Below are 12,930 nucleotides of genomic sequence, written 5' to 3' on the forward strand. Positions count from 1 at the left end.
ACTACCAGCATCAAAATAACCTTCATTACTACCAGCATCAAAATAACCTTCATTACTACCAGCATCAAAATAACCTTCATTACTACCAGCATCAAAATAACCTTCATTACTACCAGCTCAAAATAACCTTCATTACTACCAGCATCAAAATAACCTTCATTACTACCAGCATCAAAATAACCTTCATTACTACCAGCATCAAAATAACCTTCATTACTACCAGCATCAAAATAACCTTCATTACTACCAGCTCAAAATAACCTTCATTACTACCAGCATCAAAATAACCTTCATTACTACCAGCATCAAAATAACCTTCATTACTACCAGCATCAAAATAACCTTCATTACTACCAGCATCAAAATAACCTTCATTACTACCAGCATCAAAATAACCTTCATTACTACCAGCTCAAAATAACCTTCATTACTACCAGCATCAAAATCCTTCTGACTGTACTTATTTATTTGCTGGACTTATACTAGATGATCACACATTTTTATATTATTTTCAGTCTGTTTGTGTTTGCGACATTTCACTTGTCAATACAAACGCAGCAGTTTGGAGTTCAGCCTCGGTACAAGCGTCATTTCAATATATTGTTTCGATTCCCAAAACATATACCGGAGAACAAATTTAGTGTTTTCAGTCTTGCCAGCTCCTGATTCACCAGACACAATAATGGACTGGCTCATTTTCAGGACCCTCATGTCACGAAAAGCTTTGTCAGCTGAAAAAAAAAAAAACACACAAAAACACAACAGAGGTTATCCACATCATATACTCTGGTGACATCTAATACATACAGTAATAACAGCTTGCAGTCTGGCTAACTAAAGTCATCACTCACAATCTTATAAAGCGCCATCTTTCTACTTCAAGGGCAGACACCAAGATTTGGATAGATAACCAGTATTAAACTGGGCAGGTCTGGGGTGCTTATGTTTACAAACTGTTATTTGTGCTATTTTGTAAATTTGTATTATTCACAGGCTTACAACATCCAGTCTATGAGACTATTATTTTACACTCTGCAGTGTTTTGGATATGGTAATGTCTCAGGCATTGTTGGGAAGGGATGCGTTCGGCTTGGAGGTTACAGTCAGGGCAGAACTCCTGTCAGTTTCTGTCTTCTTGTGGTCACAGGAGGTGCAAACGACTGGCAGAGCCAAAGGCTACAGGGAAAATGCTCCCTTTGTCCTACATTACAGGTCCATTCCATACCTATTGCATAGACATGCGGGGGCAAAGTACCCAGGGATTTGCCCTGGTACTGCTTGATGGTCTCTGGAGAATACAGTTTGGGAATGTCATAGTAGGGGTTCACTGCAATCAGGATGTTGGCTACAAACGTCTGAAAATGAAACAGGAAAAGTTTGTCATTAGTCAGCAATCTGCAAGTTATGTGTCTTCAAGATCCTTGTTTGCTAGTATGAGACGTGTGTGGGCTGTGCGCACTTAAACAGAACTTAAGAGTTCCTTCTCAAAGTCAGTCAATGGTTTAGTCTGGAAATGTGTAAAGGTTAAGTATTTCCAAACAAAGGCTCATTAGATGAGCAACAGTGAGACTCACGTAAATGCACTACATCATGTAAAGTGTACCTGCACTCAAACTACAAGTAGTACTTTCTTTCACTTACTGCCACAGAACTAGATAGATAAGGTCCTATCAAAACATTCTGGCAAGGTTTATTAAACCACCACATAAGGTTTAATAGGAGGGAGTTAACTTTGAAATAACGCATTCTGATACTGTATACAGTGCTAATCGATAGGTACATCACAAGTTATCAAATTACTATTCAAAACAAGCTGCTTCAGGAAAGACTCGACCCTTTCAAGGCTTTAAAGAAGACAGTCAAATTGACTTTTAACGTGGGTTTTATTAAAATAATAAATAATTCAATCATATTCCACTTCAGTATATAATAACCATGAATGACAATGTTGGCGTTATCCTAAACCACAGTGAACAAGGCGGAAAGCTGCAACAAAACAACTGTGTGGTTCTTAAACTCACCCATTTAATTCTGTAGAATTGGCACAAAACAGCCCATCTTTCAACTAGAAATCTGACTACAATGTGTCAGTGTACCTCACTTTATACCTAGATGCAGTGACCTCCATGCTCCACTAGATGGCATTTGTATAAACAGATACTGCACCGGTGTTCCTGTTCCACTGTACAGCTGCCACGCACAACGCAGATGGCAAGGGGAAGCCATGTTATTTTAATAAACCTCATTAAGTTCAATTGGGCAACATGATAGCAGTGTTAGGGGATCAGTACAGTCATCTGAGACGGGGGCCTACTATAGCATGCAGGCACTTTGACTCATTTTAAATGATGAAGGTGGCGGCATGGTTGATGACAGCCAGCCTGAGGCCATTCAGCATAATCATTACACTGTCCTTTGAAACAACACATATACTGTAAAAGGAGTACAGACTTTGCTCTTTGGATCTCCCAGTGAGGTAGGATGACACCAATCCATAATACAATTAAAATACCTACAACTATTTTTTTAATTTTTTTTTATTATATATTAAATCAAATGGAAGTCAAAAATAATGATGTCACATTCAGCTTGTGGCAAGTCAAAGTAGTATGTTTTGAGTTCAGTAAAAATAAAAATAACAGTGGTAAGTTTTTAATTACTTACAAAAATTAAATGTTGCATAGTAAGATTTGATTCCTAAATACAGTGTAGACCCATTTTGGTAGCATGACATTTTAAATGAATTCTGCTATGGTCATGTAAATAACTAATTAGGGGGACATACAAATAAAGTACTGGAGGGGCTGAACGTGTACAATGCACTTCAGCAGTATAGAATAAATAAGCATATGTCTTCTTAATACTTACATAGATCTTATCTTTACTATACCGCACTCTAATATTGTTTAGGAGTGTGGCTTCATTTAGGTACATGAGAGAACCTGAAAAAATATTAGAGAGTACATACAGTTAGTGAAGAAACATGTTCAATTAATGGAACACTATTAATTCAATTCATGAATCACTAGCATGCTTACAGTTGTCTTCCACAATTTTGTCACCGTCATCTTCAGCTGGGAATACCTGGTTGATGGGAGCCAAGAAAGTCTACAGAGAGAAAAAAAAAAAAAAAAAAAAAAAATGAAGCCTGCTACTTTTTATTCTTTTGAAGCTAACTTGCATTTGAAAGTCCTGTTTCAGCCACACACAGAAATAATTACATCTGCCAGATTCAGGATTTGTAGTCACTATATCTGACCGATATGAATCTATGGTACATTTTAATTACTGATGTATTTACAGTCTAAATGCCACAGGATGGCACCTGTCTGCATGGGCTGTATTGAATTTGAGCTGGGATAATATACAACTGAAGGTACAGTGAACAGCAATACAAATAAATGTCACATGAATTACACCCATAGAAGTTTATTAAACCAAGGAAACACAGATATCAAGCACAGAAATAGATGCGCTGCAGGCTACAGGGAAAGAATACTTTTTCTGTCTTGGATAAACAGAACAGGACATCTTAGCCCAATGCCTCCCTTTTGCAGCCCATAGTATTATACACAGTGACAGTTTAAACAAAACCCTGTCCTTCGGCCTGGGAAAACAATGTTCTCTCAATAAGCTGAATCCAAATTCTGGAGCTACAATTTTTCACACATACTGCACCACTGACTTCACTTACTGGTTAAGCCGTGTGAAACAGTATGTTTGGCAAGGGCAGTGGAATGAGAAAGGAGGTTTGATGAGCACACATGAGGCTGTAATACAAGCAGTCCCTCAAGGATTCAGAAACAAGTGTCTGCCTTCAAATTCTTAGCACTTAAAGATGACACTTTATAAAAGGCTAAGTCATGTGTTTCTTATTTCTAAAATGTGTACGGTGTAAAATCTTCAGCATCCAAAAAAATCAACTGAAGTTACTTTACGGGACCAGCAATCCTAAGTTTATATACAAAAATATACTTTTGTTCTTTGAACATGGCGTTGTTTTTCTCAAAGATTAGTGTCACAATTTGAAAAGGAATGCAAAACATCCTGAATCTAACCAGTGACAACTTCGATGTGACCACACCCCTTTCAGGGCATGTCAAACAGAGAGGCACAGTAACTCTGACAGCCAAACATTACTGATCCCTTCTAAACAAGGTGGAGACTCTTGAACTGCAGCGACAACTCTCCCAGCTCTAACACTCTCTTTGGCATGACCAAACTTGTGGTTTTCAAACTGGGGTACATGAACTCTTGTCAGGAGGTACGCAAGAAAAATCCTGTAATGGGGGGTAACGCATTGGTTTTTAGCACGTTGTAGTGCTTTGAGACTTAGCAATCGAATCAACAGTGCTGAATCCCCTTTCATGTAAAACCACAGCAGTACTGGTGCACACTTCCTTTCTGTTGGGCGAGGTTAACTATAAACACCATGCTGGCTGCTGACAGAGAGCGAGCGCTGAGTGCATATATGGCTAATTTACATATTTAAATAGCAGGGCTGCGGTTACTGCAGTCTGCAGGCTTAAAAAAAAAAAAAAACTCAGATTGTCATTGTATGATATTACCCATAAGCCCCCACACCGGTAATTATTATACAGCGAGTGCCCATCAACAGGCTTTAATTTTATCAGCTGATAAACAGGAACAGACGACTGCACTAAACACTTTAACACGGAAGCATTTTGCTAAATTTGGAGTGCCTGCTATAAATATCTACTACTACTTCTACTTTCAACAAATTAGCTTTTGGAAATATTCACTCCAAAACAATGTGCTTCTTGTGACTGGATTCGATACTGCTCAAGACACACAAAGCATTTTAAATTGTCTCAGCTAATAATAAAAAGCCTAGGTTTGTAACTTAAAAAAAAAAAAATCTGTTTTCTCTCTACACTTTTGCATTTGTTGGATTGCTTTTTGATTTTGTTTTAAATTGGAACCTTGGTTTTGTTTTCCAGAAGCATAACCTGTTTTTGGACTCTTAATTTGGACTTGTTTTGACATACTTATTGGAGTCTGGATTTTGAAGTCATTTTACACAGCACTAATTGTATTTTATTCTGTTCATTTTTCTGGATAGGCAGCTCACTGAACATCAGCCCTGTGACAGGATAAAGGGTCATACTGGTGAAGTTCAGCCTCCTGTGGGTGGTGGCGCTGTGCTCACCAATTCCTGATACCTTTCACCAAGATGGAACAGGTCGTAAGTCTGTAGTCGGGTTCTGGTGGCCATCTTGGTGAGGGTAATCCACACAGATGCTTCAGTATCCTACTTAAGGAAGCCATTTTCTGATACACCTGTTACTGGTGAACAGGTGTATCACTAATTCTGTAGGTGGAGTTAGGAGAATAAGGGGAACATGTGGAATACAGGGTTAGTGACCCTCGTGATGCGGGACAGTTCCAGACCTTTGTTACGTGTAGTCACGATTTGCTAAATTAAACTTGTTTTGTTTATTTAGGCTGTGTGGGCCCGTGGTTAAAGAAACAGGCTTGTAACCAGCAGGTACCCTGTTCAAACCCCAGGTCAGCCACTGACTCACTGTGTGTGACCCTGAGCAAGTCACTTAACCTTCTTGTGCTCCGTCTTTCGTGTGAGATGTTCTTGTAAGTGACTCTACAACTGATGCATAGTTCACACACCCTAGTCTCATATCTTGTAAAGCGCTCTATGATGGTGGTCCATTATGAAAGGCACTATATCAAAAGTAAAGATTATTAGTCGTACACAGTCTTACAAGTGAATAACACTGACCCTGATGGTAGAGAGCCAGGACAGGAAACTATTGATTCAGCTGAAATCACAGGCTCACCAAACCTGGGACTGTTACACTGGAACTTTATTGTTCTGTTTTGTAATTCTGTTTTGACTTTGCGGAAATCGATTTTTTTTGGTGCTGACCACAACCGTATACCCAAATTAAACGTTGTTCAACGCCGCCCCCCCCCCCTTCAAATGCGACGAACACACTGGCTGGTTGCCAGATTGTGATACTATCTATCTCATGCTAAATAATGTCTTTAACATGTTTTATCACGACTGGTTACTCAATTCTCTGAAGTGTGAAACACAGACACACGTACAGACCTCCTCAATCTTCTTATTTCTAAACAATGTAAATGCAACACTGCAGACCAGATCCAGGAATGACTTCCTGGTTTGTTATGTTTTTTTCAAGTAAAAATGTGTCCCAAATTCTCTATTCCCATTGCAAAGCGACTGTTTGCCAGGATTCCACTGTTCTCTTGAAATAAACTGATGTAACATGGGCTGTGTGTGGGTCTTTTTTTTTTTTTAGGAAGCCAACAGACAAGCATTAACTGTACATTAAAAACATAAGTACCAAAAAAAATAAAATAAAGGATAGCAAATTGAATGGCACACAATATGCTATTGTGAATCTCGAAATAGTGTCATGTTCAAACATTTATCTGACTGGCCACTGCATGCACAGATCATACAAGATTGCTTCAGTTTACTGGCACAAACAATCTATGAATGAACAGAACTCTTATTGTGCCTCTGTGCAGCACAAACCTCCGGCCGCCAGGAAGAGAATGTGTACCACTGAGCACAGCTTTACTAATCACCACCACTTACACTATAAGGCTGTATTTCCATGTGGGCCATGAAGTACTGAATACGTATTTCTTTTTTATGTGAATGGTGGACTGGCTCAGTAAGGCTGTTGTTTGATAAAGACACTGTACATGCAGGCAGCCTCATAGTGCAAGACAATTTGTCCAAATCTTTCCCCTAATGTTAGTCTGTTTTTTAAAAAAGGCAATGGTGTTAAGACCCATAAGACGCTTCTGTCTTTCCTGGTGGCTTTTACAAATGACACATATTGCAGCTGCAGCCAAATGTTTAGGATTGCGATATAATTAACTTAACATCATGTAATCAAAGAAACTACAAAATGATATTGCAAAAGTCTACTGGAAGCCATAACAGTAGTAGAGTATTTCATAATGTCACACTTTTCAATTTGTCCATTTTTAGAAACCTACAATGCAGTATGTAATGCATTATGTTAACGTAACATTATTCAGCACATTTCATTTGACTTTAGCAAACAAAATTAGTTAACAACAAAAAGTAGCATTATCACTTAAGTTTGACAAAAAATAAAATAAAAACACAAAACACCTGCTATAACACTTAATAGGGTGTAGAGTCAGCAGGACAGATCTAGAAAGCCTGCAAGTGGTTTACATTCATCTAGATGGATACATAATTACGGCAACAAATTCCTTCAGGGAAGTTAGTTAATCACTTTTGTTCCTCGTGAAGAATCAGTACTTTGTACAGTTTTGAACCAAGTGCCGACTTTATCAGAGCCTGACGACTCTGCCGATCTCAAATGAAATGGTGGGATGCACCTTTGATATATTGCAAAATACAGTAGAAGTTAGGATCTGGCAACTGTAAGACAGTGTGTGCAATGTATTATTTATTTTTTTAACCTTTTTCTCACAACCCTTATGTCTACAGAACTTTAACATGCAGTGTGTTTCCTGTCTTGCCAGGAAGAAGCCACAGCTGGGCAGAGGAGTTATTTGTTTTAATCAGAAGAAAGATTGAACTCTGAGCTGCTTCGTATTGTGGCTGCTTAGAATATATAAAAAAAAAAAAAAAAAAAAAAAAAAAAACATTGTCTGTGTGGGTGGAGGAATTGACAACTTAAAGTGAAGAGATCTACAATTGAATTAAAAGGCGAAGGATTAACTACGCTGCTGCTCTGAGAGACCACTACTATCCTGCATTGGTATCATGGTTTGGAAGAGGTACAGTAAGGATAGCAAGTAAGAACACTCGTTTATTATGGGATTTAAATAGGCCCAGTACACCATTGTTAATGAGCTTGTACTGAACGTTTTTTACCGAGAAAGTCACTGGAACAGAGTTGAATATGGATGGGACAGGCCTGTGCACCACACAGCCCCTCAATCTATATCTTTAAATACATCTCCACACTGTTAGCATTGGATAACGGGAGCAACAGCAGGACCCAGTACTGAGCTTTAAAGTTCAGAAAGCCTGGATGCCTGACCTCTCTGTATTAAAGTAAAGCTGACACTTACCTTGCCCTTCTGTTTCAGCGGCTCAATTGTTAAGGAGTCGGCACCAATGTCTACAATAATGCCCAGCTGAAACCCATCAACTGGGTGGGGCGCCCACACTGGCTTGCCATCCTCCATCGCTGGAAACAGCTGTACTGGGACCCCTAGAGAGAAGGAAACAGGATTGCGCACATTACTGATTACTGCTTTGAAAAATAGACGAGAAATAGATAAATATCTCCAGGAAAGACAGATATGCAGTGAATAAGACATTCTAGGAATGTGCACTCTTGAGTCTTTCAGTCATCTACATCAACAATATATTCAGTACCTTATTGTGGAGAATGTCCAATCAAAGTTTGATCAGCTTCATGCTATTGGTTTCCAAGATATATCTTAACCAATCACACTCCAAAAAGCATTAGTTAAGTAGATCACTGTGAGCTAGAAGCAAACCTATTTTAGTTCAAAAATAGCAATGTAAATTGATACACAAACAGTAGTTGCAGATATATTGGTAAAGAGACAAGCCTACAGACTATACAGATGGATGTGCCATGACCTATATGCACAGTGTGTTGACTTCAATTTGAAATGCAAAGTTTATTGAAATTTAGGCGAGCCATTCCAAGAACATAGCCCTTGCTAGAACTCAGCCTTGTGAACAGGGTTCACTGAATCAATACATTGAATTGTGTCACATGTACTGTACCTTTAAGTGCTTCAACATATGTATTCTTGTTAAGTGAGGAATGCAACCAAGCAAGAACAAATATAGATTTTTTTTTTTTCTATCCCTACTGTATTGTACATAACAAAACAACATGAATGGGATTTCATGACCTACACACTGTGTTGGCATAAGGTACCGACTCCTCCCAGGGCCTGTAATCTGCACTACTGAGACATGTTACAGTACTTCTACTAAAGCTTCAATGAAAGACATTCCCCACCCCCTTGGACATCCCCATATCCACAATCACCTCGTTACAGTATTCACGCTCGTGCACGCCCACATCCACAATCACCTCGTTACAGTATTCACTGCTCGTGCACGCCCACATCCACAGTCACCTCGATACAGTATTCACTGCTCGTGCACACCCACATCCACAGTCACCTCGATACAGTATTCACTGCTCGTGCACGCCCACATCCACAGTCACCTCGTTACAGTATTCACTGCTCGTGCACGCCCACATCCACAATCACCTCGTTACAGTATTCACTGCTCGTGCACATCCACAATTACCTTGTTACAGTATTCACTGCTCGTGCACGGCCACATCCACAATCACCTTGTTACAGTATTCACTGCTCGTGCACGCCCACATCCACAATCACCTTGTTACAGTATTCACTGCTCGTGCACTCCCACATCCACAATCACCTCGTTACAGTATTCACTGCTCGTGCACGCCACACCCACAATCACCTTGTTACAGTATTCACTGCTCGTGCACACATCCACAATCACCTTGTTACAGTATTCACTGCTCGTGCACTCCCACATCCACAATCACCTCGTTACAGTATTCACTGCTCGTGCACATCCACAATTACCTTGTTACAGTATTCACTGCTCGTGCACGGCCACATCCACAATCACCTTGTTACAGTATTCACTGCTCGTGCACTCCCACAATCACCTTGTTACAGTATTCACTGCTCGTGCACTCCCACAATCACCTTGTTACAGTATTCACTGCTCGTGCACTCCCACAATCACCTTGTTACAGTATTCACTGCTCGTGCACGCCCACATCCACAATCACCTTGTTACAGTATTCACTGCTCGTGCACTCCCACATCCACAATCACCTCGTTACAGTATTCACTGCTCGTGCACGGCCACATCCACAATCACCTCGTTACAGTATTCACTGCTCGTGCACGGCCACATCCACAATCACCTCGTTACAGTATTCACTGCTCGTGCACGGCCACATCCACAATCACCTCGTTACAGTATTCACTGCTCGTGCACGGCCACATCCACAATCACCTCGTTACAGTATTCACTGCTCGTGCACGGCCACATCCACAATCACCTTGTTACAGTATTCACTGCTCGTGCACACCCACAATCACCTTGTTACAGTATTTCCAGAACTGCCGCCACATCATAAACTGTTTTATATTCCGATTTCCACAAGGGCACCTCATCACTACAAAATGGCATGTAAACAAACTGCAAAATCTGCCGCTGTTTCTCATTACAAAGAGTTGGAAATTGTTCAAGCTCTTGAAAAAAACCTGAAATCAGACACAATTTATACACTTAACACAGAAAGGGAAATTACATTGTTTGTAGTTCCTTTCCATGAAATAATTGGTGTACAGCCGTTTAAGATTGCATTTTTTACATTTATTTTATAATCCATATTGAAAAATTCCTACAATGTATTACAATAAAAACTTCTACACTGTAGCTACCAAAAGCTGCTATAGTTGGAGCAGTACTATACATAATGTACCAATGTGTGACAGCAAACCTAAACAAACTAACTGCTTTACTCAACCAGGAGACTGGTTAAACATTTCTTCACAATTACATTATCAGAGAGGTTTCTGAAGCCTTTAAGTATCAGGGGCATTGTGCTGTATTATTAACCACAGCAGAAAGCCATTTTGCTGGACTGAGCCCAAGCTACAGGCACTGTGTATGGAAGATTTCCAATGCTTAATTATCCAGGTCATGTGTTCCAAATCAGTGCTGTATTGAACAATTACAGTGCCCGGGGGGGGGTTCACTGTGTCAAAAAGGCGGGGGGTGGGGTTATACTGCGAAACAGGTTATAAGGCAGTACTGTCATGCCTGCCATTTGCCCCATAATGCCATTACACTAACACTAGTATTTTCATTATAAACCAGAACACAAAAAACTATGGCTCCCGACTAAAGCACTTTAAAGGGGGAACACTGTACTTTATTCAGTGAAAATCGGCAAATGCTTAAACTGTTATAAATTTGGGAGATTGAAAATCCAATTGATGAATTCTGTCTAAATGTGTACAAATGCTATGCATCTTTTTACTGCAAAGTCCTCTTACACAAAGATATTAAGCTGCATTTGCCTGGTCACCCAGGGCAACCCTGGAACACAGGCAGAATGTTCCAACATTGAGAGAAAAGAATGCTGAGTAAAGAAAGAGTGTAAGTGTTTGAATTGAACCATACCACTCTCTAACACACAAGACAGCAATATTACCTTTGGTGCTGTTCTTAATGTTAACGATCTTTTGGTTTTACTTTGCTTATTTTTATACTTCAATACTAAAACAGGTTAATTACTAAGAATGTTTCCTTTTTAGCAAAACAGTTCTCTTTTAAAGTCCCTTATGATTCCTTTGCACTTGATTTTTCCTGACGATTTTCACTTTCAATCTGGTGAAGTTCACTGAACCTGCCCCCATGTCTTTACAGTACATGGGATTTGAAGGGATCAGGTGGGTTTTCAATACCTGCAGCACCTGGAGAGAATCTTAGTATTGCGGTAAAGAGATTACATAGTAAAAGCAGAGACTGGTTATTTGGAGCAGAGACCAATTGTGGAGACTTGTCGGAGTTCAAGTCTTCATCCCTGTCTCTCACAACATGTCATTTTAAATATTGATGTCAACTTTTTTTTAAAACTCATTGCCTCATGTTATCACATATTGTGTGAAAATGAAAGGTAACCACCAGGCTGCAGAAAATTATCCCAGATGGAGTGGTTCATAAGTTAAAGCAAAGACTTCAAACCACTGCCAGTCTGCTATTGCAGACAAGAGGGCAGACTGTTCATGAATCCTTGCATAAGCAATGACGAGGCTGAAAAGAGAGAATTTAAAAGGGCAACACAAGCAGAGGCTGGAAGGCTATTCAAATCACACGTACCAATTTAGTAAAACATGAACAAGAATGAGGGTCAAACAAACAGGAAATCCATTTCAAGATGCAGTAAAGGTTGATTTTCTCTAGTGTGGGGAAGTTATTCCCTGCTGTCTGTCACTGACTAAATCAAACAGTATTCCTCATGCTGGTGCAGTTGCATGTGTTTTCACACTGATTTTACCACAACAGGAAGATGTTCCACACCATTATATCCACACCATTATTATGTAGTTATAGCCTATTTAATATTATCCTTTAAGCAGATGTTTATACCGTCACTAGCAGTGTTAAAGGATGAGGTCAAGGTCTTCACCGCCTATGTAAATAGCACACTTGCATGACTTCATTTTTGTTCTTCTGCCCTTGAAACAAGCTTTAAAATTGCTAGCTCCACTTGGTTAGGTTGTTCCCAATATGGTGAAAAAAGAGGTCAAAAGGAATCAAAATGGTATGTATACCACCAGATTCTCACCATGAGTTAAACATTTCTTATTTTGCCAGCCTGTCTGCACACAACAAATACCATGGAACCCTTTCCACATCGCATTCTATTAGGTTCATGAATCATCAACTATAAACAGACTGTTCCCCAGAATGTAGTCCACTGGAACGACCTAACTGTAACAATGCATGCAGCATATTCACAATCACTATGCTAAACTATAAATCATGAATAAGAACATAAGAAAGGTTACAAACGAGAGGAGGCCATTTGGCCCATCTTGCTCGCTTTGTTTGTTAGTAGCTTATTGATCCCAGAATCTCATCAAGCAGCTTCTTGAAGGATCCCAGGGTGTCAGCTTCAACAACATTATTGGGGAGTTGATTCCAGACCCTCACGATTCTCTGTGTAAAAAAGCGTCTCCTATTTTCTGTTCTGAACGCCCCTCTGTCTAATCTCCATTTGTGACCCCTGGTCCTTGTTTCTTTTTTCAGGTCAAAAAAGTCCCTTGGGTCGACATTGTCAATACCTTTTAGAATTCTGA

General features: G+C 39.7%; 1 protein-coding gene across 6 annotated transcripts in view; it reads right to left on the reverse strand.

The window, feature by feature from the left end:
• The window catches only part of LOC121317616 (unconventional myosin-VI-like), a 70,172-nt gene that overhangs the window by 42,312 nt on the left and 14,930 nt on the right, over positions 1 to 12,930 (reverse strand). For all 6 annotated transcript variants that reach the window (XM_041253741.1, XM_041253740.1, XM_041253739.1 and 3 more), the window contains exons 2-6: positions 8,089 to 8,231; positions 3,039 to 3,108; positions 2,869 to 2,942; positions 1,226 to 1,355; positions 626 to 731 (exon numbers count right to left, since the gene is read on the reverse strand). In XM_041253741.1, the coding sequence (XP_041109675.1) occupies positions 626 to 731; positions 1,226 to 1,355; positions 2,869 to 2,942; positions 3,039 to 3,108; positions 8,089 to 8,205 (497 nt within the window). In that variant the 5' untranslated portion in view covers positions 8,206 to 8,231. The remainder of the gene's footprint in view (positions 1 to 625; positions 732 to 1,225; positions 1,356 to 2,868; positions 2,943 to 3,038; positions 3,109 to 8,088; positions 8,232 to 12,930) is intronic.

This window comes from Polyodon spathula, chromosome 6 (genome assembly GCF_017654505.1).
Source record: "Polyodon spathula isolate WHYD16114869_AA chromosome 6, ASM1765450v1, whole genome shotgun sequence".
Lineage (NCBI taxonomy): Eukaryota > Metazoa > Chordata > Actinopteri > Acipenseriformes > Polyodontidae > Polyodon > Polyodon spathula.